Raw genomic sequence first — 27,153 nt, forward strand, 5'->3', positions numbered from 1 at the left:
CACCGTGTTTCCTGAAATGATTTCCCAAATCCTTAAGCTACCTTTCTGCATTCTTTCTACAAAAACTGTGGATCACAGAGATGACTTTCAACCCAAACTGTGACCTTTAGTAACCTTTGTGGCTGTAGTTTCTATGCATTCCTGTAATTACCTCCCAAACCGCCTGATGCATGGAGAAGGAGGTTCTATAAAAAAGAAAAACTCAGCAGAGTCAAAACCACCTTCTAAACGTCAGCAGATCCGCAGCACTGACATGCAGCTCCGTGCAAATTAAACCCAGAACACCCAGCGGTCGCATTTCATCAGATTCCCCCGAGGTGAAGATCTTCCCCGCCCTGAGCCCCTTCGACCACCTCCACCGCATTTCATAACCGCTGCTCCACCAGAGCAGATCCGGCAGCCCCAAACCGGCTCGCGGAAACAAACAAACCTCAAAGCGGGCTGGGAGCCGAACAGATTACCGAGATACGAGAGCGTGGCATCTTTGAGTGAACTGGGGGCTGGGAGGGAGAGGGACGGTGAGTGGAGTCAGGAGTGCTCGCCTCCTCGCCGGAGCGGCGGCCGGAAGGGAAGGGGAGGTAGTTAAAAGTCCGTCCTGTCACTTCCCTTTGACCTCCCGTTGAAATGAGTGGAAAAACAGCTGTGGGGGCCGCACTCCCAACCTCTCCGAGGCCTGGAACAGACACATGCAAACAGGCAGCCTCATAGGAAGTGAACCTATATCCTGATGTTACGTAAAGAAGTACTCTGCACAATCCTTAAGCTTTTTTCTCTTTTCTCTCAGGGGTCAATCCATTCGATCGACTCCAGCTCAGAGCTGCTGACTGCGCTCCAGCAAACTGCTGATGGGCTGTTTAACTCCACAGAAATGTAACACACGCAGGCGCCGTTAAGCCCATCGATCACTGGCTGCTTTAAACTTTAACCAACATCTATTTCATCTGCTCTTTTACTACAGTTTAGGTTTACGTGTGCAGAAAGCCCCGAGGCGGACGCACCATCATGGTCTGAGCTGTGTTCCCTCTCCCGAGGAGCTCCTTCATGTTTCTGCACCCCAAACCATCACTGCAAATGTTTTGATCCTCACAAAGATTTTGTTTTTAGATATTTTTGAGGTGCTTTAACTGATTTTTGCACCTTACAAGCTGTTCTCAAAATCAGCACAGTTGACAGTGTTTTTTTTCATCCGAGAAATTATTATAAAAATGAGTCTAATTTTTCTGCTTCATACGATAGAAAAACTTAATTTGACTAAAAAAAACTAATTGTTTAAAGAAAAGTTCATGGATTTTATTAAACAGAATTGTTTCATAACATGAAGATTTAACATTAAATCTCAGTTTTAACATTCTAGATTTTTAAATTAAGGTTAATGTTCCGAGAACAAGTTCTAAATTTAAATTTTATGGGGAGTTTTTAGGATAGGCCAACTTGAACTAAGATAATATTCTCATTTTGCTCTAAAATGTGTTATTCTACTAGGTTTTTTGTCACTGCATTTAAAATGAACAATTACACACATTAAAACTCAAAAATGCGAACTATTTGCTTAGTAGTATAAATAAATATACTTATTATTGGGCTGTATAATGTTTAATTTGAATTTTTGCTTACAGGTAGCTTTATTAGTGTAATTTTCTCTTTCTGAATGTGTGTGTGCATTCCTGATTTCATGTTAGAAACAGATCATTTTACTAATTTCAAGTAATTTTCTTATTTTAAGCGATCTCTTTTTCATTGTTTTTTGGCTACATGTTCAGCACTTTCAAAAGATTCCTGCAAGTTCGGTTACTTTTGTTCACTTTTATGGTTTTTGGAGCATGAAGCCAGCTTTTCCTCACTGAAAAACATAAAAAAAATGATTGTTTGGAGCTAAGGACTGCAAAGTCATTTCACCATAAAAAAAAGTTTCAAGCAATTCACTTGAACTTGGCTTTTGAAAGGCTTTTATCAAATCAAAGTTCTAGATGTGGAACTGAGACCATCATACGGGCCGTTTGATGGAAAGAGTTCTGTATTCTGCCCGGCAACTGCATCCTCTGCAGCCTTTTCAGCATTTCTAAGCCTGACTTGGAAGATTTTCTAGTTATTATCAGGCTTTTTTTTCTCCCTGCAATATTTTGACTGCGTTCAATTTTTCAGCTGAAAAACTGAAAAACACTAATTACTCAAGGAAACATTGATTCAGATGTTTAGTCTTAAATTTTATTTAAAAAACTTTTTACACCCAAACACAAATAGATTTTGTGGATCCTTTGTTTTTTAAAGCTCCATAACGAGTGTTTACAGTCAGTAAATCTTGTTTTTCGAACATGAAGATCTGAATCCGGGTGTAAACATCTGTTTGTGTTCTGATGCTGAGAGCATTTTGTGTTTTAAATTTAAAAAACTAAACCAGAATCATCCCGGAGACTTCACTGAATAATAACAGAGGAGGGCCGCTGCAGATTCAGCTGTAGCAGCACAGGAATATAAAGGCGTCGCTGGCACCCTCAAGTGTCCATGTGATGAAGTGTAGAGCTACAGAGCTGCTGTGAAGGAGCCGAGAGGAAGCTCTGGGTTTCTGAGTTCTCAGCTGGACTTCCTCTGGCTTTGATTCTTCAAGGACTCCAACAAACTCTTGATCCTCTCGCTGGCCGGCTCCCGCTTCCTCCTCTTGCGAGTTTTGATGCCAGTGACCTGTGAGGGCAGAAGCAAGGTGGACAGCCCCCACGGGGTGAAAGCGCCACCAGCCCCGTCCCTTTTGGGTGCGTTGGTTTCGCTCTGCTGGAGCAGCCAGGAGCTTTCCTGACACAGCGCCACAAAGCGCTCCAGCTGGGTGGCGTTGACGTTCTTGCTGACGTTCAGCGCCGTCTCGAACGGGTTCTGGATGTGCAGCGGAGCCACTTCGGGTTTGTTCTGCTCTTTGCCCTGAACAGAGGCAGGGGGAGAGGATGCCGTCAACTCTCAAGTTAAACGCCATGATTATTGATTATTGATTATTGCATGAAAAACTCCAATGCTAATAAAGTGTGTTTCTGCCAAGTTGAGTTGCATCTAAAAGGTATCAAATCATCTTAAAAGGGAGCAATGCATGGCTGTAATCTGTGTTCTCTGCATGCTGTAATCCACCTTAAGCCTGACTGAAGGATAAAGGGATGAAGAGGAAGATGGCAACATAAACCCATCAGTCAAAGGCTGGGAATGAGTCAGAGCGCTGCGGCACAGTAAAGCAGATTTAATGCTGAAGCCCCGCTGGTGGACGGCTGAAGGCGGAGGGTCACGGCCGCAGTCCACCTGCAGGACTCCTCAGCCGTGTCCACAGTCAGATTACAGTCATAAATTACACCGGAGGGCCCCTTTCCCACAAGTCTCAGCTCTCTAACTGCACAAAACACACCCAGACACATAACTGACTATGGAGAATAGAAACCAAAAAAGAAGACAAAATACAACGGTGCAGTGGAAAACCATTCCAAAAAATTGTTGATTGGATAAATAATTTTAAAAAAACAAAGTGTTTCTACAAACAACTGAATTTATAAAGAGCAGAATTTGTTTTTATGATTCTACTATTTAACTGCAAAGACATCAATAAAGGTGTCTAAAAAAACACACACAAAAAACATTATTTCTAAATGAAATCAATAGATTTTTATTGATATTGGAAAAAAAACATTAGACTTGAAGCACAGTAGGTTTATTTTACCACCAAGTGCCATCATGTGACCATACACAGTGCTGGACTTAGAAGTTTGGGGGCCCCGGGCGAACCATAAGAAGGGGCCCTCTGCAGTGGTTGTATTCACAATTTCGTTTTTAAAATCCTTACCCAATGTAAATCCATAACATATATTTTTTTTAGTATGTCAGGTTTTAATATATATATATATATATATATATATATATATATATATATATTTGAATGATGGAACAAAATAATATGCTACGGAGTGGCGTCAACGACAACAAAAAATCTCAAAAAGACGATTTTTTTGCCCTTCTTCTTTTTTACAATCTCTTTAATTTTTGACTTTTTTTTAAACTCTTGACAGAGTCTCTCTCTGACCACGAGATATGAGAGTTTTTACACTTTTCCTTTTAAGATTTTCCAAACAGAAATTCTATTTATTTATTATTTTACCCCAATACAGCCATTTTATTTACTAACATCATGATGGAGTTTTTTAATATTTTGTTTGCAGATTGACTGACATAGCTGAGAAAAAAACACTTTTAGATTTTCCTGCTGGAGTTCAACCAATGAAATGAATTAAATTGATTCAAATTCTAAGATTGAGACTGATGAATTAAATTCATCGATGACTGCCTTCCATTAAAAATACATTTTAAATCAACATTTAGACCTAATATGAAGCAAAAATGTCCAGTTTTGCAAAAACATTCTGAATAATGTGAGACGTATTTTGGCAAAATGAAATAAAAAAACTAAGGTGAAACACTATTAAAACATTAAAAAAAAACAAAGTGCTAAATGTAAAGCATTTTGACAAACTATACCATTAACTTCCACTCAAATTTCTTCCACATACCAGATTTCCACCACAGCGTTGAAGCACCAGATATGTTGCTCATTTTTAGGTCATCATTCCTGGAGTCTACATTTCTTTCTATTTCCAGACTCCTGCACATTTCAGCTCATTAGCCAAGTGCAGAGGATGACCTTTGAGCAGGTCACGACCTGACGACAGCACGGCTAGAAAACTGCCAACAGACTCAAGGTTGCATTGTGTCCATCAGACAAAAAAATAAGAAAAGCCACTCACTTCATACTAAAGGAATTACCTGCTTTTAACGACTTCCTAGTTACATTAAACACCCTTACCAATGAAAATTGAGTGTTTTTAACATGTTCTTGTAGCATTTTTTTTTCAATAAAGAGAACATTAATGAAAGAATTTAAGATTCAAAATGCAGGAGTATTTTATTCAAATCCTGATGAATTAGGAGCCAATAAAGTATTTTAAAAAGCTCTCAGTTGTGACATAGCAACTGAAATGGGCAGGCCACAAGCTCCCTGCTCCGCTCCATTCTGATGAATCCACTTGCAGACAAATAGATCCATGAACGTCTTAGTTTTTCTCCCCTGAGTTGGAATCTGGTTCTAAACTGTGTGGCTGGACAACTCCAATATTGCTCGCAGTTTTTGTTGCACCGCTAATGTTAGATTGGGATTATAAAGGGCTGTAAGCTAGCAGGAGAGAGTGTAAACAAAGAGATGATGGGATATCAGGGCAGGCTCACTTCAACAATCCTCCCGCAACTCAGGCGAATATCTAATGAATTCTTGCCGCTTTGCATAAACAATGTCCTAAAAAAAAAAGACAGTTTTTGGGGATTTTGGCTAAAAACAGCATCACTACAATTAAAAGACCACTGGGATTGCCTTTATAATGGACCAAAAGATGGTCAGTGTGGGGCTCAGAAACGTGCGTTCAAGTCTCGCTTCCAATAAAAAGTTTACGTAATCAACGTCTGCGAAATTTCTGGCTTCCACATTCAAAACTCTTGAGTTCACAGCAACTGAGCGCACATCAGAAGTTAATCCAGTTAAACTTTCAAAAATCAGGGACTCTGATTTGGTAATATGGGTAGCGTCCTTTTTAAAATATGGAGATGCCAACTTTTTGCTAATCAATTATGAAGAAGAAATGAATGAATACGGTTTTTGTAATTCTGGAAATATGTTTTCAAGTTTTACCTGTTTGGGAATAGAGCTATGAGAGAAAAAACCTGGAGTAAGATTCATCAGATTTGCTATAACATTTCACACCAAACCTTTTCCACCTGTGAGCACATGCACTGTTATCAGGTAGCGACAGATCTGTGCCAAAACTAGGGGTGTAATGGAGAGAGAGAGAGAGAGAGAAAAAGCACCGTTAGATGCTGAAGGACGCCCATAAATAATTAATTAAATATTGCCATGTCTGCATTTTAAATAGATGCTAGTATTTCCAAATGGAGTATTGAGACATATCGCTGAATTGATTTTTTTCCTACATCGCTGGTGAAAACCATAAGGAAAAAGTGCATTTTAAAAACCCACATTCAGTGAGTTCTTGAACACACTACACATCATGCCCGGCGTGTCTGGAGCATCAAGACAATTTCAGGATCTGCAGCCACTCTGATTCATAAACCCAATAAGAGACAGGATTAAGAAGCCATATTTGAAAGGTTTGCTTTAAAATGTTATGTTTCAATTGGCAGAAATGACACTTTTATATCTGTTGATGTGATCCTTGAAAATTATCAAAAAATTGTATAATAAAAGTTTTAAAAACTAAATAAAACTTGAAAAAAGCTTAAAAATGAGTATTAAACTGAATTTTGTCTCTAAATGCAGTTTGTAGAAATAGGTTTGACCTTCCGGTCTGTGGAGATGAGAGGTTGTAATGTATTACAGACTCTGATACCGACCTTCCTGATGTTCACGGACATCCTGCTGAAAGGAAAGGTGGCGTAGAACTCGAAGAACTCGTTCAGCAGGAGCTCTGAAACAAAGTAGGGTTTTGCGTGTAGCCCCATTAGCACCGGCGCCGCCATCTGTCAAAGCCAATTGCTGCCCTGCGGCCTTTACGGCTGCGCTCGGCTGCTCACCCAGACTCTCCGTGTTCCTCCGGAGCTGGATCTTGGTGAAGTCGCTGACAAACGTGCAGTCGTTGCCCTCAATCACGCTCTTGTCTGCGGGACCTTGAGGGGACGAGAGCAGGGATACAAGGTAAGATGACAGCTATAAACAAGGCGCAGATGGATGTGTGGCTGCGTTTCTGGATGAGACGGAGAAAAGGCGGCTGGTTTCCTCCTCAAGCTGTGCCTTTGTAACCAGTCTCCTTCACCCGGGCGTGCGTGTAGCGCCGTGCGTGTGCGTGCATCAGCCTTCCAGGAGGGATGCAGCTTTTATTGTCCTGTAAGCATTCTTTGTGATGGAGGCCGGGAGAGAGGAAGAGGAGGACGGCTTGATTGCTTTTAGAAGGCAATTATCAGGGAGTCAAGGTGACAGAGGCAGGAGAGGCGCGGGCTCTGCACACTGCTGACTGCGTTAAAGCGCAAACTTAACTCTATTAAGACACAATAACTACTGGTGAAAAGAGGGCTCGATTCTCCAAGCGAAAAATGAACGTGTCAAAGGCTGTGCGCTAAATTCAAACCACGGAGGACAGGAAACGACTTTTTTTAACGAAACATGACGGCACGGGCCCTCCTTAAAGGCAGCGTGACAGCTGCGACCCAGCTTTTAGAGACATGGTTGAAACCATGCAGATCAGATACGACCTCTAAAACCTCAAACCAGGACTCTAACCTCAGCAAAGGCCCCTCAGATACAGAACCCAGAGATGGTTTGTGTGATAAAAAAAGTCTGAGTCAGACCGACCCTCTGTAATTACCATTATTTATGAGGTCAAATGCAAAAAAAATGTTTTCACTTCACACCGCTTTGCAAAGAGGCTACTCTGTCTTACAAATTGTACCACGTTGCAAAAATAAATCAGGTGTAGTTCCCAAGATGACCACCAGGGAAATAATGGTTGCAAACCCAATTCTGTTGTCATTGATTCACATAAATAAAAGTATAGATTCTAAATTCAGAAATCTTGTATTTTCTTGTTTTGAAGATTAATTTAAAATCCAGCATTAAACTGGAAAGAATTTGGATCATTTTGAATCTAGAACATCCAAATGAAGCAACTCTTAATTTGGCCTTTTCTGTTTTATTGCTTTTTTTCTGAACAGGACATTATTTAGTTTCAAGAGGTCAATGATAAAGGTGTTAAACTGAATAACTGGTAAGAAATGAGTCACATCAGACATCATTTGTCCAATCATTTGAATAATATTTTGCAGATCAGAAAACAAATGTGGACGAAGAAATTGAAAAGCAAAGAAGGTACAGGAAGGAAAACGACAGTTTTTTAAAACTGATTTTTTTTACCTTTTTTCAATAAATTTGCTGTTTGTAAATCAAGTGTCTAAAGACAAATTTAAAGAAATAAAAAAATATTATAGAATATATTGTTTTAAATTTTAAAATACCTGCCGTTATATTAAAAAAAAGTGTACTGTCATATTTGAATGAACTTGAATGTGAGTTCAAACCTGTTGAAGAAGTACAGGTCACTTTACAAGGATTTTGTTATTTCTGCATCATTAAACAAATAAATTCTTTAAAAATCAAACAATATGATTCCTTGGATTCTTATTTGTCTCTCACAGTTAAAGTGTTTCTATGATGAACATTACAGATCAAACTCATCTTTTAAGGGAGAAAGCTTGCAGAATCAGTGACTGACTAATACTTTTTCTTCCACAAGCCAGCGCTCTGAAAATTTCCCAGAATTCTCTGCGAAAAGCCAGTGTGCAATGTCGCGACCTGATCGGTCCCCATGTTTACTTCATTTTACAGTCAGAGCATGTGTTCGGATATAACTGATAAGGAAGCGACATGCATCGATGCTCACTAGACTGGCGAATATACAGTTACAGGAGAAAGTATGTGAACCTAGTAGGAGTACTTCAATTTCTGTACGAAATGGACACATGAAGTGTTTTTTTTTTTTTTTTTTTAAGCTCTAAATCACAACAATTGAGAAAAAAACATTGCTTGCTTATACACACTAATTTATGCTTCATAGTTTTATTGAACACAATAGTGAGTCCAGTTAATGCATAAAATCAAGTAAGGGTGCACATATTTTCTCCTGCAGCTGTAGACCACAATGCATTGCTTTTGAACAAAAATTGCGTTCATAGGACCTCCTACCGCATCAGTACAAAGACGTAAGCTTTAAAGTTTTTATGGCTGCATCTAGGGTTAAAATCACCAACCTGGCAACCCTGGCTCTGACCATCATTAAAAAAATAGAGGGAGCTTTGATGTGGATCATAGATCCTTAGAAGCTACATCTAAAATAATTTAAAGTTATATTAAACCCTTTTTTATTTTCAGTATTTTATTAGTATTTTGTTGTTTCAGCAACATTTCGATAAATGTTAAAATTATTCTGTAAAATCATGTTTCTACATTTTGGAAAAACGTTATTTAAACATTTAAAAAAACTTTCAAAAACAAAGTATAAAAGAACCTGCGAGCTCCCGTAGGTGGTCCAGTGTGGGGATGATGGGGGGGTTCCTCTTCTGCAGGAAGAACAGCACCATGACGGTGAGGGAGAAGTTGGAGATCCAGGCGCCGGGGATGCTGCTGGTGATGCCGTGAGCCCTGGCCCAGCAGCGAACAGTGAACACCAGGTGGCGCACTCGAGGGTCTAGCTCTCCATACAAGTACAGCAGCTCTGTGCTCTTCATCGCCACCCTGTGGAGAGAAGACAGCAGGACAACTATAAGCTGCTCAGATCAAATTAAAACCTTTTTTTTCAAACTATTGGCATCTATAAACCAATCCAAAGCAAGATTGTCAAGAAAATGTTTAATAAACGAAACAATGTATTTGACTTTTAAAGTAAATTAACAATATTAATTTTCTGATCATAATAAAATGGAAACAAATTATATATTTTTTTCAGTTTTAGTGTCAGTTTTTGCTAAATATTAGTGTTTTAGTGGCAAAAAAAAACCAATATTTCCCTTGGAGTAACTATCGTCATAAATCAGTGATTTATTATTTTTTTAAGTGCCTAATATGTTTTAAAAAGGCTACTCTCCACTTATAAGCAGCTGCCACTTTCAATTTTGTAAGAATTTTCTGTAAAAGTTGATGTCATAACTAGAAGCACCTGAGAGTTTTGCAACTATGGAAACTACAATCAATGATGATAATTTGGCCTAAAGGTTAAATTAAAGGTCTTGAAAGGTAGGAGCTCTCATATTCTGGTGTCCGATAGCTATCAGACTGCAGGGTTGACGCGTGCCTCTCAGGGAGGAAAGTGCTGCAGAGATGGCAGGGCGTGATTTGAGAAAAGTCCCCCTCACGCCCACGGAGAGAGCTTCCACGACGTTTCCTGAGAAACCTCTAGTGGGTTTTCTGTGCGTTAGCGAGCGTGGCGTTCCAGCTGATAAGGTGGTGACTGTTGGGGCTGGAGTGGAAGAAATGAAACACAAAGAGGGCACCGCTCGTTCTTCCTGTTGCTTTCAAAGTGGCGGGTAAACCGCTGCAACACAAAGTTGTTTTGGGGCTTTCACAAAACGGCATTGGTGAAAAGGGAGAGTCACTATATAACATGAGAGTTAAACGCTGACATTTCTTTGACTTTATGACGCAGGCCGATTTTAAATAAAACTCTGCAGGAAAAAGGCCAGAGGAAGTGTAGCGTGTGCAGCGCGAGTGTACCTGTTGTTGGCTGTGAGGTCACACTGGAAGCCTGACGGCTGGTGAACGAAACGCAGCAGAGGACAGCGAGCGTTCAAGATCTTCTGCACCCCGACACACCCAGGCCCAAAGTGGTCCAAGCACTCCCCGATGACAGACAGGACGCTCTGGGTGACAGCCCGCTCAGAGTTGGCGCGCTTCATCCGGTACTCCATGAAAAACCCCGATTTAGGCTGAACACGCACACAGAGGACACAGAATTGATGAGAGGGGACAGATCCTCGTCTGTGACCACAGGACTCGCCATTACCATCTTCACGTTCAAGCCGCTGATGCTGTCCAGGTCCAGGAACATGTCCAGGTCGCAGCCGAGCTTTCCAAACCCGTTCACTGACGAGCCAAACGGTTTGATGGTGCATTCTGGGAAATAAGCAGCAGCAACGTCCTTGAGCAAAGAGCAGACGAGGAAACGCAGCCGGCTGTTCTCATCTGTGATCTGATACTCTTCAGTCAGGGAGATGATCTGCTGGTCTATCTGAAGGAGAGGAGGCAGAACACCAAAATGGATCCTGTAATTCCAACGGATCCGTTTACAACTAGAACTTAGTGCTGGAGATGCGGAGGACTTACACTCTCCTCTTTGGACAGCCTCTGGATGAGCTCATTGATGGGAACCGTGCTCTGAGGCTGGCACTGAAGTCCCGGCGGAGGGTTCGAGTCCCCAGAGCTGAGGTTTCTGAGAGACAGCAGTCTGGATTTGAAAGGCACCAGGGATTCGTGGTTGACCGCGGGGATGGTGGCCGTCTCCAGCAAAGAGGCAACGCCGTCCCGGCTGGCAAACTCTACAACAGCATTAAAACCCTAGAAGAGTAACCAGTCAGAAAAGTCGCCACGGAGCAGCACAGGAGCAACAGAAGAGCACTGACTTACATAACTTTCATAAAAGAAGTATTTCTTAATGTCGCCGTGTTTTGATAGAAACTTGAGGAACCTCTTCTCGCTGACCCCGGACTGGCAGCTGATGAGGACGGAGCGCTCTGCCTGCTCCTGTCGCTCCACCAGGAGAGTGTGCAAACACCTACGTCCATTCGTTTCTTCTGACAGAGCTACAACACAACGAAAAAATGCAATTTAACACATTTTCAAATCCCAATAGGACACAAAAAACAAGACAAATCAAATATGTGTACATTTTTCTATTACTAACTATTACTAACTCTAACTATTTTTATTCAGCTGTAGTTCAAAGCTCATTTATTTGATACTTTTTTTTACTTATTTTACTCCAAGTCTTGCACTGAGCACTCCCTTTAATGTGTTCATGACTTCCAAAGCATCTGGCACTGACATCAGTGTATTCAGCCAGAATTGAACAAATATGTTAGCATTGTTTGTTACTTTTTCCATTCATTTTAGTCCTTATTTTTTTTTACAATTGTTTTAGCTAATACAACAGTTAGCATTTAAATGCTAGATGTTAGCACTTGGCTTTTAAATACAAACTGCAGTCACAGTGGACGAAATAAGTATTTGATCCTTTGCTGATTTTGTAGGTGTGCCCACTTAAAAATAATTTAACAGTTTGTCATCCTAATGCTAGATTCATTTAATCAGTGAGAGAATCAAGAAATCCACTTTTAAAACATTTATATAAATTCCTTTCATTAAGCGAAATAAGTATTATAAATAAGAGTCTGACTGTTTCTGTGGACAGGTGTCTTCTCTACAGGTGATTAGTTCAAACAGGTGTCTTCGTGTTGACAGGTTGATTAGGAGAGTCTAATTAAAGTTGCTTTTTTATATTCTGTCTAACTGTTCAAAAGAATCTACCACAGACTGTCAATCTCTGTTCAAGTGGACAAACCCACAAAATCAGCAAAGGATTAAATATCTATTTACTCCCCTGTAATTACAAATTTTCAAGATTTTTGTCAAGATTATGTTAGCATTAAGCCTTTATATTTCCACATACAATTGTCAGGTTTTCTACAGTTGTTCAAAATTATTCTGCTACCCTTTCATTACTATTATTCTTGGCAAAGTTAGCATTTAGCATTTGTAGGTGTATTACTCAATATAAATTTGCTCCAGATTTCCAACAGAATTTAAAAACTGAAGTCAAAACTAATTCTCTGTTTTCTTTTTAACCAACAAGCATACATAAATGTAATGTGGATCTAGTACTGTCTGTTAAAAAAGAACCAAGCAGTTTGACCTAGTTATTTTTGTCAGAAGCCAAAGTTGTAGAACTCAAAGGATTGCAAATCAGATTTATCCACCCCACATCCTTTCAGATTTGGGTTAGATATCACTCTATGATTACAACTTTTCCGTGTAACAGTTTCAACCACGTCACTGATGGTAAAAGTGAAAGTTAGGAATTCATCAGTATTCAGTCTTTTTTCCTGAATTAAGATGAGAGACAAATCCAAACCAGGATGCCATCACAATCATGCTCAACTACTGTTGTGATTTTGGTATTAGTGTGTATATTTTAATCTTACTTTGACCTTTATACTAATTGCTTGTTTTAATAATATTGTTGCATGATATTTGTGTCAACAAAGTTTATTTCCCAACTTTTCACAAAGTTAGTATTTCAGATTATGTATTTCCATGACACCAACGTTTTTCTTTTTGCCTATATATCTCAATTTAACAACAATAGTAATAATAATCCAATAACCAGCATCCTACATTAGATTATCTTGTTTTTTTTTTTTATCTCAGGCACCTTTAAATGATTCCACACAGAAATGTTCCACCATCTGATCACTTTTCCATTCTAAAATGTTTTGTTTAGTTCATGTTTAGTCTTAAACCATTGCAATATTGCCGTCTCATTCAAAATTGGCCATTATTTTGTAAACAAACAGCCACTAGATCACCATTAGAGCACCACGAGTAATGTACATTCATAGTATCCATGACATTAATTTGGCACAGGTTTTAAATAAACAGTTAAGGCACTTTTTGTGTTAAGTCAGGGCACTTTGTACTTTTTCAACACCTGCACATGTCATTGTTTCCTAATACAAATCAACCTTTCTCTCATACTTTTTTTGACAGTTGACACGCCGAATAATACATGCTATTATGCTTGTTATTTAATATATAATTGCTTTTAAAAACAAAGCTGATTTAACCTACTGTCGCAGCTGTTTCCTAAAACACGAGCTGTTCTCTATGGAGTTCAATGTGTCGCGGTTTCTTTCAGGGCTAGCTTCGATGCTAACATGTCTACAACTCGCCGACACTAACCGTTTTCGTCTCTTCGAGTTGACTCCGTCCGCGCAGCAGTAGTGTTAGTTTCAACTCGTCTGTGGATAATCGTATCGGCCCTCCGTGAGCATCGCAACAGGCTGGCTCTGCCCCAAACAGATAACCTGCACACGGGCAAGGAGGACGCCATGGCCTCTGGAGCGAGGCTGGAAGGCGCATGCGCAAAGGCTCGTCTACGGCGAGCGAGAGAACCCAGAAAACACAGACAGCATAACAAAACGAAAAACTAGTTTACAACTATTTCGCTTAATTTGATATAAAAAAAATACAATATAAAATGCTTATGTTTGGAATTCAGCATGATATTTGTTTTTATTATTATTATGTTAATCCAGCAAACTGATAAGACGGGGGAGATAGGAAAGAAAAACAATACTGTCCTTATTAGGAAACAAGAAAAGGGAAAATGAAACCAAGGCAGCGCAAAACTTTGACATCACAGCACGAACTTCCACCCACGCGCATGCCCACGCGCACCTCCACTGTGTTTACTTCCTTCCCTGAAGTAGACAGAGCTGGAACGTCCGCCAGTCAGAGAGCCGCAGACAGCAGACACACAGCATGGAGACGCTCTGAGAGAAACCACTGTAAGTTTCTGACATTTTCTTCAACCCTGTTATATACTTAAATGCAAACACTGTGTTAATGTTATGGATCATTTTAAAAACTTAAAGTTAACTTTTTTTTAAATTAATTATAAACATATTATTTTAAAAAAAGTTAAAAGAAAGAGCTGTGTTTTTATGTCTTTAAAAATACATATAATCATATATATTATTAAACTGATGTGATATTTTGTCCTTTTAACATTGAAATTACTGCATGTGGATAATGATATAAAATGATTTATATGTTTTGGGCTAAAATGTTCAAATTCTAAGTAGAGATCATTGTAAACAGGCATGAAGGTCCACGCAGGCTTGGGTTTTCCCAGCTTACCTCCGCCTTTTTCCTTGGAAAACAGTGCTGTAAGCTCCACCCAGCTGTGCTCAGCCTGTTGCAGCAAAGCAAAGAGCCTCAGAGCTGTGGCTGCACATGCTGAAGCCCGACTGCTTCCCCCAGAGCTAAAAATGGACTCTTCCCCTCCGCTTTGACTTTAGGCTGAGACGGACGCGTGAAGCATCAAGATGGATTACAAATACGACACTGGACTGGAACTGCTGCTGGCTCATATGAACGTTGAGGAAATCATCAACGCCGCAGAGACTCTCTATAAGCTTAGAGAGGAGGAAGAGGAGGGAGGCCTATCGTTTGACGAAGAGGGTATCTCTCAGGAGGAAATGGATGAGATTGAGGAGGCAGAGGAGATGGTGGCTGAGGAGGAGGACACGGTCAGCGGGGTTCGATATGGGACTGTACCGGACATCCTGGCCTTTGTGAACCTGCTATCCAGCATGCAGACGCCCCTCCTGCAGCACCTGCCAAAGGAGATAGGAGTTCTCCTGAATAAGGTGATCTTTTCTTTTTTTGTTAAAATAAAAACTGCATAACATTCAAAAGGACTTGACTGTTTTTAACCACTTTTCCTGCTTTACAGAAGGACATGGCTGTTAAAAAGGGCCGATACCAGATCAACATAGACGTGCTTTTGTTTGCTTGGAGGTTGACCTACAAGAATCCCGGCTCTGGCCTCGTGCCCAAGGGCTCGTTTGGGAAAGTCCACTTGGCTCAGGATACCACCACCAGAAAGAGGATGGCCTGTAAGCTGGTGAGTCCTGACTGAGGCGCGCCTGGAATTCAGATTTAGTTTCTCGAAACACGGCTCCCTTGCTGAGAATGGCTCGTGGAAGTGCGGCTGTAGAGATGTTTGTGAAAACGTCTGTCATGTGCGCATGACATTTGCAAAGTTTTCCTTTGTACTAAAAGAGGAACAATGTGCTTAAAAGAAGAACCAAGTTTACAAAAAAAATCACAAAAGGGGTGAAGATTAAAGCAAGAGAGGAAATTTTGCTGTGAGTTTGCACAGCTGATTATGGGTACATTTCAATAATTTCTTAGATGTAGGGTTTAGAGTGCTTTTCCAGCTATTATTAGAGTTTTATGTATGCGTTAAAGTGCTTCCTTACTCACAAAAACTGAAATTATTTATCAGAATCCCAACTTGAAACAAAAGATCATAAAGCAAACAAGCTGTTCTGAAAGAAAAATACACAAAAAACCCCAATTACATAACATTTTCCCCCCAGATTCCCTTGGAGAACTTTAAGGCGGCTGATGTAGAGTTCCAGGCCCGCTTACGCCACGACAACATCGCCGAGCTGTTTGGCGCCGTCCTCTGGGACCAGACGGTCCATCTGTTCATGGAGGCTGGGGAAGGGGGCTCCGTCCTGGAGAAGCTGGACAACTGTGGGCCCATGAGGGAGTTTGAGATCATTTGGGTGGCCAAGCAGATCCTGCGGGGCCTGGAGTACCTGCACTCTCACAACGTCATCCACCACGACATCAAGCGTGAGTACATTAAAAAATGCCGATGGACCTGCTGCAGGGCGAGGAGCAGAAAGCTGTCGTCTAGCTTAAGCATTCCTTACGTCAGTCGTGAGCCGCAAAAGGATGTCGTTTAGGGGAACAATAGTTGAGCAGAGGGAAGGAGTGATTCACGTGTTACAGCCACTACCCGTTGACATTTGACCAAATTGATAGTATTGTTTGTAGTTTTAGTGTTTCATGAAAAACTTGCTCATATCGGCATGTGGCGCTGATTGCAAAATTCTAGGCTCCTATCATCGTCACATTCTTTGATGCAGCTTAGAGCCAAACATGTCAGTGATCAAAGCCAGAACGGCCTTGCTGCAGAGTGGAAATTCCAGACTTCAAGCAGCTTTTTGGCTGCTGAAGTCAGGAATTAGCCGCATTGTGCCTCATGCCAGGTTAGTGGTGCTTGTTCTCATTGGACTTTGTCAACACGAGGCTGACAGCTTGATAAGGCTGTTGCCAGGAAAGGGCTTCCCCTCACCCTGAGCCCTTTGCTTACAAACTCAGTGGCTTGACCTCGTTAGGCCTTGACATCTTTGAAGGTTTTTGTGGCCTTTGCTTAGTTCAAATCAAAACAAGCTCCAGGGGCTGGAAACTACAAACCTGCAAACTCAAAATGTCTGCGGCAAGTTGTTTAGACGATGTCTTTAAGTCTTTAATTCGTGGTTTTTGTCACTTCAGCGAGCAACATTGTCCTGATGTCGGACAAGGCGGTGCTGGTGGACTTTGGGTTGGCGGTGCAGATGACCGAGGATGTCTACAGTCCAAGAGACCTCAGAGGAACAGAGGTAATTAAAAGCTGACACATCCACTCATTTAAAGAATCAGCAGACTTCTTTCTAGGCTCTAAATTACTTTATAGACTTGTCTGCACTCGCCTATCCTCCCGAGGCACAGAGAAGCTCGCGTCAGTGGGAGTAATCGCTGCACCCTCTGACCCCAGAGCTGCTGACGCTCAGTGCTCGGAAATGTTAGGATTAATCCCAAGAGCTTCCCATCATCCATCATCCTTGTTTTCCCCTATTTCGGCTTGCTTGCCACATGTGGCTCTTCATGCATGCACCTCTTGTGGCCAGTGGAAAGCCCCAAAGCAGACACCCAGATGCAATAATAGTAGAGGACCCGACTGGCTGCGCAGGCATACCCTAACTTGGGAGAATAAGCTGGAATTTCCAGCGGTGAGAGAGAAAAAAAAAAGTAGAGAGGCAAACTGGTGTGTTTACTCTTTTCACACTTTTGTGCTTACATTGACACACACATTCAGGATCTAAAGGTTAACTGGGTTGTTGCAGAAAGCCCCCTGCAAGAGTAGACTTCCTGTTTACTATGTGTCAAATACAAAGAATTGGAGAAGGCTACCAGTAAAAGAGGAAGTGCTTTCACTCCCCTATTTGGCCGTTTGAATCTGCAGGTATGTCACTGATTGAGTGTCTTTCCTACAGATGTACATGAGTCCTGAGCTGGTTCTGTGCCGAGGACACAACACCAAGACCGACATCTACAGCCTGGGCACCAGCATCATTCACATGCAGACCGGTAGCCCTCCATGGGTCAGAAGATACCCACGCACTGCCTACCCATCCTACCTGTACATTGTAAGTACTCATGTCACATTAACCCTTTAACATCGGTGACTTCTAAATAAAACACACCCTCTGACATACCATAAATCTTTGACCGTTCATGCAATCATCATGAATCGGCTGATTCTTCAGAATTCACTGGAATTAAGTTAATTGTGTTAACAGAAGATTTAATGCAATGGAAACCACCTTTTGGGTGATTGATTGGGTTTTGTTGTTCAACTTTCAACTGTTTCTACTAAAACACATTTGATCCCATGTGGAGTTGTGGGATATTGTACTTATCCCTACTGGAGCTTACCCAACCACCTTTTGGGCAATAGCCGGATACACCTAGACCAGGGGTGTCAAACTCCATTCATGCATGTTTTGCAACATACCCTGCTCTGGCATGTTCTAATTGGATAGACACACCTGAACCAGGTAATCAGTCATGAGTAGGGCTCAGATATCTGGAAATCATGCACAGGGTTCCTGCAAGTTTCTTCAAGTTAAATTTTAAGACCTTTTTAAGGCCATGCATGTCAAAAATTAAGACCAAATTCTTCAACTATTTCCAATTTCATTAATTATTTAACATTTTATTAATTCATTCCATTTTTTAAAAAATATTCCCATTTAAAAAAAAATAAAATATTAGAATTTTCTTTTTTTTTTTACATTTTCTGACCAAAACTACTACGCTTCTTATCTTGTTGTTTGTGGTCTGTGCCATGACGCTTTAGAGCTCTTCTTTTCTTATCAAATGGAGCTGGGTATTCAGAGTATTACTGCAAAATAACTGGTTTTCCTGATGTTTATGTATATCATTTGATCAAAATAATCTTAGTTGAAAAAAAATTAACTTTTAACATAAAATGTGAAACTGGGAAATTTCAAACAGCACAATTTTTTTAAAGTTCAGATATCAAAATTCAAGATATTTTTAAGGTATTATTTACAAATTAATAAATTCAATGCTTTTTAAGACCCAGCGTGAACCCTGCATGCAGACACAGCGGCCCTCGAGGCCTGGAAGGTTCGCCACTCCATCCCCAACAACCACTCACATCTACGGGACAGTTTAGAATCCTCAATAAACCTATAAAGGCTACGAAGAAACCCACGCAAACACAAGGAGAACATGCTAACTTTACACTGGAAGTGGGGTCATCTGGACCCCACAAGACAGCACAAGGGTTAACACAGACAAGACCCAGCTGGGATTTGAACCAGCGCCTTCTTATTATTAGATGAGAGTGCTATCCGGGGCTGCACGGTGGCGCAGTGGTTAGCGCTCTTGCCTCACAGCGAGAAGGCCCCGGTTCGAATCCCGGCTGGGACCTTTCTGTGTGGAGTTTGCATGTTCTCCCCGTGCATGCATGGGTTTTCACCGGGGACTCCGGCTTCCTCCCACCGTCCAAAAACATGCTTCATAGGTTAATTGGTGACTCTGGATTGCCCCTAGGTGTGAATGTGAGAGTGAATGTGTGTGTGATTGAGGCCCTGCGACAGACTGGCGACCTGTCCAGGGTGTACCCCGCCTTCGCCCTTCAGTAGCCGGGATGGGCTCCGGCACCCTGCGACCCCGGAAGGGACAAGCGGTCAAGAAGGTGGATGGATGGAGTGCTATCCACTACTCTACCATGCAACCCCACCTTCACTAAATCCCTTTCATTTCCTATAAACCGTCGATATTTTTACTTTCAGGGCTTTTGTAGATTGTGCAATTAGATAAAAACGTCAATTTTGCAACAATTAGAATGCCAAAAGTCCACATTTATCTTCTTTTAAGAACTTGCAAAGGCGAAATACCCTACTTTCACATTGTAAGTTGAACAGCAGACTCAATGACCAACAAAGATCTAAGCAAACTGTAATTGCATCAGATTTTTTAGCTTTCATCAAACTCTAAAAACAAAAGCTGCGTGCTTCCTGGACGCCACCACTGCATGTAGAAACTCTTAGCATGAAGCTGGTGGGCCGTGCAGCTCGTCTGGGCTATGAAAGCAGATAACTTCCCCTTTTTTTTTTATTTAATGTGTCACTCACTGGAAGAAAAGGTCATTTAACTGAAAGAAGCAATTCAAGAAATTTGTGTTTTTCTATGAATTCTGCAAAGGTGTCAACATTTAAATCCAACAGTAAACTAACAAAGCTAAATCTAAGTGCGCTCTTTGTAAAGCCACATTTATATTTAAATATTTCACTAATCGTTTTTAGTGCTCAAAGTGGACATGTGCTTCTTCAAGATAAATATCAAAACTCTGATTGGTATCACGTTGGTCCTTCATGAGTTGAAGTAGGTCATCAGACAGTCATGGAAAGGTTTCTTGATTGTTCTGCAAACTCTGTGGCGCAACTCACAGCCACCGCTTCTATTTTTTTTCTGTTCCATTACACAGTTCTCTGCCTTTACGCGGCCCAGCTTCCTTTTACGATGATAGGCCTCGTTTACTCTAATTCAGGCACTTACTTCCTCATGAAACTGCTCTAGGGGAGAAGTGATGGCGTTAAAGCGTGGAATCCCTTCTACAGGCATTAAAAGCCTGTAGCCATTGTCCTCTTCGTTTGTTTTAAAGGAGTGTGGTCTTATCTGTCCCCCAACAGATACACAAGCAAGCCCCGCCTCTGGAAGACATAGCGGAGGACTGCAGCGCCTCCATGCGCTCCTTTTTGAAGCGATGCCTGGAAAGGAATCCCGCGCTGCGGAGCTCGGCGTCTGAGCTCCTGAAGGACGAGGCCATCAATCCACCCAGGGAGGATCAGCCTCGCTGCTGGAGCCTTGACTCCGCCCTCGAAGAGGTCACCCACACAGTGCTGCGGCAGCAGAGCCAGCACCACGACACCACACAAGGTAAACTCCAGCGGACTGCGTGATGTTTTCCTAATAAATAATATGCAGATCTTAATATTTACTCCACTCTCTGCAGAATCCTCTCTGTATTCTGAAGACTCTGGCCACATCAAGAGGAAAGGCTCTTTGTACATCGACCTGGGGGCTCTGTCAGGCTACCATAAACTAGTGACAGGACCCCCCTCCACTGAATATGGTTAACACCTGTATGCAAACCACCAGAGAAGCAGCTGACAAGCTGTTCAAGCTCGTTCGCCGTACGTCTTCGCTTTCTTTGAGCTGAACCTCATCAGCAGCTCTGCAGCTCTGCTGAAGTCAGAATGACAGACTGTTCACGAAGGCCTCACTGCAACCAGCAGGCGGCCATTTTCACTGTTCTCATTTAACCAGAACTGAACTTATGTGCCCAAAGTGGCTCCTGTGGAACAAAAGGAACATAAGTGGAAAAGTTCTATGCGTAAAGAACAATTGTCAATCTCTGAAACAGTATTATCGCCTCCAGACTTCAGTTTCGATGGTGGATTTACCAAAAGTAAAAATGGACATCATCATCAGCAGGTTTGACTTTATATCAGTGTGGTACGTGTCACGGTAAAACATGTATGCCGTTCCTTTCTTCATTGATTTATTTGACTAAAGCTATGGCTTAACAATGAGCGGATTGTTCAATTGTGTGCATTACACAGACTATGTGTAGGTTGTCCTTTAAGGACCTTCTCCTGTTAATTCCTATGGAATGTGAATGTTGGCGCTTGTGCTATGCAAATGAAACCTCTTTACATTGGCATGTATGACTTGTGTTGCGTACATCTTGAAGGATGGTCACCAGCCTTGACGCCTGAATTTATTTCCAGCTGTAAAAAAAAAAACACTTATGTTTTTGCTTTCATGAGGTAATTTTGGAGCCAAAGTGGTTTGATGCATATTTGCATTGATGGGCATCAAGGGATTAAATTGACCCTAATCTCAGAAGTTTGTGATTCACTGTGATGTTAGAGCAAATAAAAAAATAAAAGTCCCATGCTGTCTGAGTGTGTTTCAATACCACCTGAACTGCTTAGTCATTTAAACGTTTTGATAGGATCTAGAGTTGGGTAATCTATGTGAGGTTACTGGAAGTGACAATGAAATGACGACCATACGTCACTTATGACTGTTGCTCTTTTCCCTCAAACAAAAGGTTGAACAAACTAACAAGCGCATGGACTTAGCTTAATGACCAGTTTTACTGTTTAAATATACTTTCAGATTGAATGTTCTGGACTTCACATGACTGGGTTTGGGTCACTTTTATTGCACTTTAAGGGCACCTGAATGTTGTTGAAAAGTGATGCAAAACTGCTGAGTCGCAAACAATACAAGCCATAAAGTGGATTGCAAGGCTGCTGCAGGATACATAGATTTTTCAAAGTCTGAAATTTTTATGTATCTACTTGAAAAAAGCATAATTGTGTGACACACAAACCTAAAAATGAAGTTGAGAATTGAACTGCTCATGATTTTAAGGTCAACTTTGAAGAAATACTGAGTTTAATCTATAGTCAGCCTTGCTTAGTTTTCTGCTAAATAAATCCAACCCATCCATTTTCTAAACCCATTATATCCGTCATGGGTTCATGCGGCTGCCAGAACCTCACTGGGGTACTGGTGGAGGAAAGTGGTTTACACCCTAGACAGGTCACCAGATTGTCACATGGGCTATGAATCCAACAATAAAAATAAAATAACTGTTAAATTTTCTGTTTTTTATTGTACTATCCCAGATGAGCCCCCAATTTGTTATGATTGGCTCTAAATTAAAAAAAATAAGAAGGGAAACAAAGCCGGCTCTGGCATTTAAGTACTTAAACTATACAGTACATGGGAATCATGAATAACCAAAATAACAGAGAGAATGAAGGTGTGCGGTTCCATGAGTGTCTGGGAATGTATATGTATGTTTGTAAAGGAAGTAGAACAAACAGAATCCTGAACAGAAGTGCAGGGGAGCAGAGACACCACAGTGGTGCAACCTCGGACTTAGACCTGGCAGGACGTTGCATTCACACTTCCAAGTCGTCACATATTGATGTTTGGTTAAGGACCACTTTTTGACATTTTGGGTGTCCACAACTCGTTTTTGACATGCTGGCTGCTCCCATTGAATCATGGCTCCCCAATCTCTGGGCCGTGAACCAGAACCGGTCCAGTACAGCGACGTGGAGTGCACAGGTACCCAAACCTAGATCCCTAACCGGCACTGGATGCAGTACCGGACCTGAATTGGTACCAGATGTGGCACCTGGCGTGAACAGGTTAAGGTTAGGGTACTGGTACTGGGTTAGTGTACCGGCACTGGACATGTCCCAAGGACTAGTCCACGTATGGTACCGCGTCCCGAGGGTTGCGGACCCTTGATTTTACGAACAGCCAGCATGTCAAAAAACGACAAGTTGAGGACACCCAAAATATCAAAAAGTGACGCAGAGGAGTCCTTAACCAAACGTCAATATGTGACGACTTGGGACTGAGAATGTGAGTCTCTCTCAGGATCTTCTAAGGCGGATCTTTTACCTCTGTTCTCTGAGCCTTCACCTGTGCAGGAGGATAAGAAAAAGGGCTGACCTAAAAAAAACACACCCACACGGCAAAAAGCTGAAGCATTTTACATTGGAATGCCTTACTTTCTCAATCAGTTTAAGGTATGGTAATTAGTAGACTATGTTCTGGCTCCTGCTACTCTCGCTTTGAACCTCCTAAAGGAGCAGGAGTGCGTGCTGACTTTTGGGACAACACAATTACCATAAGTTTAAAAATTAGTAAGAACAATTCTACCAAAAGATTGCCAAAAAATGTGATAGTTGGTATAATAGTAGTGAAGAAAAAAAAAATCACGAGTAAATTTTATGACAATATTAAATATGAATAGAAAGTCAAAGTTCTGAGTGACCTCACATACTATAAAGATATGATTTAGTCAATTGTGGTTTAGCTACCATTCTGAGAAGACAGAAAACAATTGCTGCCCAGCTCAAGTCTACGTAGAATGAGTCACCAAAAAAATAGGAAAAACGTCTTGTGGGTAAATGTGTTGGGTTTTATCTTAACCAGAGCTTGTTTTTCACATTACCACGCAGTCAAATAAGCAGCTTTTTGAGTGCATGATTTTTCCATTTCATTAATGATTGCCTTGAGTGGGATTACTTATGAGAGTGCTGTGTATAGAAACAAACTTCACCCCCACACTGTGCCATTCTGGGCCATCAGATGCTCCAGGCCAAAATCCACAGTTTATTTATTTTTTTTTTATTATTTTTTTGGAAAACTCAAAAATAAATGCTCATTAATAATAAAACTCTTTAAATACATATTTTTGACCTTTTCATTTGTAACAGCCTTTCACCCTTCCATAGTCCCTCCCCCCATAAATGAAATGTTCTAGCTCCGCCCCTATACCACATTAGTAATACCTTTATAGCACATTTACACCCTCTTTAAGGCAAGTAGTATTCTACAGTCACAGGTCCCATTCACACACTGTACTGAGTAAACCACCAGGAGTAATGTAGGCTTCAGTGTCTTGCACAAAAACACTTTAGCAGAACTGAACCTGCAAACTTCTACTGAAAGACTGACCGCTCTACCTGTGTGCTATTGCTACACAAACACCCTAGCCAATTTTTCAACGTAAGTGCGTGAAAGAAAACCTCTTAACATGCATTTCACTCTTCTAAACAAGTAGCTGTTGTATTATCAATTATGTTAGACTTTGTTAAAGCAATCCAAACCAAGAAAATCAGGATAGCCCATCCAATCACACCACCAGATTAACTGAATGAGAAAAGTGTCAGCAGGATTTACTCCATCTAGTATATTAGTTAAAGATTTCTCAATGTTGCTCATTTCAAGTAAGGCTGTATAGAAAAAAAAAACCCTTGTTAATTTACCACACCTATCAAACATGTTGGTGATGTGCAGCCATAGTGTTGCATTGCTAGAGTGACAGGGAAGGTACCGGTGTGTTCTGCTAAATCATAAAGCATTTGCTGACTTTATGACATGAATCAATCCCCTGATCTGAAAAGTGATGAAACTTCAATTTGAAATCCCCCCTGAAACTGAAACATGTGTCTCTGGGGGAGGGGGAGGGGCACGACCCAGCAATCTTCTTTTTTAAGAGTAACTGCAATCAGGCAAAAGGGCCAAGCAACATTTAGAAATGGCATTTAAAAATCAAATTTACCAGTTTTCACTTTTTTCTATCAGTGCCACAAAGTCCAATGGAAACGCCTTTCCAACTGGAAGATTTTTAGTCAGCCAATCACGTGGCATCAACTCAGTGCATATATGTAGACGTGGTCAAGACAATCTCCTGCAGTTCAAATAAGCATCAGAAGGGGGAAGAAAAGTGATTGAAGTGACTTTGAACATGACACAGTTGTTGGCGTCAGAAAGGCTGGTCTGAGTATTTCAGAAACTGCTGATCTACTGGGATTTCACCCACAACCATCTCTAGGGTTTCTTGAACGAGACAATGAGTTTACTGGACTCAAATAACCTCCACAGTCACCAGATCTCAACCCAATGGAGCACTTCTGGGATGTGGTTGAACGGGAGATCAGCATCATGGATGTGCAGCCGACAAATCTGGACCAAACTCTCTGAGGAATATTTCCAGTACTTTGTTGAATCTATGCCACGAAGGATTGAGGCAAAGGGGGTCCAACCCGGTACTAGCAAGATGTGTCTAATAAAGTGGCCAGTGAATGTGTAAATCTAATGCTATTTAACTCCTTAACGCAACAGTAATGTTTGATTGCCATGGCAACAAACTTGACATGTTTTATGCAAATGCCAAAAGCACAATGTAGCATTGAATCTCTTTTGACTTAATTTCAAGAAATTCTATGACATTTACTGAACAAATCAGGACATTTCGTTTATCATAAATTAAAACATTTAAATAAGGAAACTATAAACCTCTCATTTGTAATAGCTATCCCTTAATATTGTATTAACAATTTAGGGAAATTTTTTTAATCAAAAACAAAAGTCCAAGAACAACAAAAACCCAACTGCATTTTCTTTAGTATTTCAGCAGAATGGCAATACGAGAGGGAAACACCTGACTCTCCCAGCTCACAGTTTGATTCAGGCATCAAAAATACAATCTGACAACCTGACATAATTCATTCCTTCTTTGTCACGGTTGGTATCAGCTGCTGTTTTTACTTAAGGGAAACCCAACGGGCTGAGACGTGAAGAGTTTCAGTGCTATCAGAGTCTCGAGCCTCGACTTCCTCTTTCTGAAGAAACCACATGAAAGTGAGGTAAGCTCAGTCTAAGAGGCTTACATCTGACACTGAGCAACCGCTGAACATCCCTGAACTAACACTGACACCTGCTGGTTCAAGAATATACACTCAGACAGTGTTATTCCAACAATCATCTCTTCTTTACTTTGTCTTAATCAGTCTTTGCCTGCCCTGCATATGTCTGCCACACATGTTGACTGGTGACAACCTTCCTAAAGACAGGTTCACTGAACTACCTTCCACTGAGCCCAGTTTACCGATCCCAACGCGGCCCACCACCAAGCCTAGCACGGCTCTTCACTGAGCCTGGCACGGCCCACCTAACCCGACGACTTTCCACCATTTCAACTCAAACATTTTATCCCAGGACTTATTGGCTATCGGATCAGGATGACACAAATACAAATATTTTCCCCAGCAACCTTAAATGAGCAGCCCAACTGTAAAGGATGGTGGTGAAGAACCCAAACACAGGAGACAAGACTTGGTTGCAGATACACATTAAATAAACAAACTTAAACATTGCAGAATCATGGGAGAATGAATCAGTGACATTGCATAACAGATGACCTGACAATGATGAACTGAGAACCAGGCACTTAAATTCACTGAGGATGATTAACTAAATGAAGACAACTGTGGATGATTAACCTGAACGTAGTGAGACTGACCGGAAAACAGAACATGACAAAAGCCCAAGCACAGAATCCTGACACCTATACTACACCAATGATCCACAAATTGAAGACTTCTCAGAGATATAACATTTGCCGCCTATTTATCCAGATTTATTCAGGGCTTACTCTCATCGTCAGGTTTGATTCGCACTACTTCCTTCAGCAAGATGGAAAACTTGTCTGAACTTTGGTGCAGATTACATTAGCAAATCCTGGTCTACCTGAAAACCAGGGTCTTGGTTCATTCTAGGGAAAACTTAAATGCATCAAGTAAAAGAAATGCTATTTTTAAAGATCCACTCCCATAATCATTTGAGCTATTGTAAAGATGTCACCACTGGTATCTACGGTTCTCCTCGGGTCCAGACAACCCATAAACCTGCAGCACCGAAGCAACTCAACCCCTGTACGCGTGAATGTGTCTAAAACATCAAGCAGAGCGCAGGTGTGTTTAAAAGTGGAAAGTATGATTGTTGTGCATGTGATAAGTGTATCACAAAGGCCCAAAGCAATTTACAGTCACAGACCCATTCATCCATTCACACATTGATGGTGGCTCTGTTCCCAAACACTGGCGCAGACATTCCACCAGAGTCAAAGTGGAGTTCAGTGTCTTCCCCAAGGACACTTCAACACATGGGTGGGCAAGGTGGGTATTGAACCCACAATCTGCCGATCAGGAGTCCACCGCCCTACTACTCCATAGCCAACTTGTGTAAGTACCATGTAGTTAAAATGTACAGGT

The 27,153-nt window shown here is 41.2% G+C and overlaps 2 protein-coding genes across 4 annotated transcripts; one reads left to right on the forward strand and one right to left on the reverse strand.

Annotated features, from left to right (window-relative positions):
- Positions 1 to 2,183: 2,183 nt before the first annotated feature.
- On the reverse strand, positions 2,184 to 13,750 carry LOC112151367 (mitochondrial poly(A) polymerase). Its single transcript, XM_024280259.2, has 9 exons — positions 13,526 to 13,750; positions 11,195 to 11,370; positions 10,895 to 11,125; positions 10,575 to 10,799; positions 10,286 to 10,497; positions 9,084 to 9,310; positions 6,601 to 6,693; positions 6,421 to 6,494; positions 2,184 to 2,910 (listed from the first exon to the last, which is right to left on the reverse strand). The coding sequence occupies exons 1-9, from the start codon at positions 13,674 to 13,676 to the stop codon at positions 2,572 to 2,574; spliced, it is 1,728 nt and encodes a 575-aa protein (XP_024136027.1). The 5' UTR covers positions 13,677 to 13,750; the 3' UTR covers positions 2,184 to 2,571.
- Positions 13,751 to 13,864: 114 nt separating this feature from the next.
- Positions 13,865 to 21,455, forward strand: map3k8 (mitogen-activated protein kinase kinase kinase 8). Of its 3 annotated transcripts, none has more exons than XM_024280262.2 (8): positions 13,865 to 14,133; positions 14,447 to 14,997; positions 15,084 to 15,254; positions 15,733 to 15,994; positions 16,700 to 16,806; positions 17,461 to 17,613; positions 20,191 to 20,437; positions 20,514 to 21,455. In XM_024280262.2, exons 2-8 carry the CDS (start codon positions 14,674 to 14,676, stop codon positions 20,636 to 20,638), a joined length of 1,389 nt encoding a protein of 462 aa, XP_024136030.1. In that variant the 5' UTR covers positions 13,865 to 14,133; positions 14,447 to 14,673; the 3' UTR covers positions 20,639 to 21,455. The 3 variants fall into 3 exon arrangements, with proteins under 3 accessions (XP_024136030.1, XP_024136031.1, XP_024136029.1); XM_024280263.2 differs by having other exon boundaries at positions 14,511 to 14,997; XM_024280261.2 differs by having other exon boundaries at positions 14,647 to 14,997.
- The last annotated feature ends 5,698 nt before the right edge of the window (positions 21,456 to 27,153 follow it).

The sequence above is a fragment of the Oryzias melastigma genome, linkage group LG20 (genome assembly GCF_002922805.2).
Source record: "Oryzias melastigma strain HK-1 linkage group LG20, ASM292280v2, whole genome shotgun sequence".
Classification (NCBI taxonomy): Eukaryota; Metazoa; Chordata; class Actinopteri; order Beloniformes; family Adrianichthyidae; genus Oryzias; species Oryzias melastigma.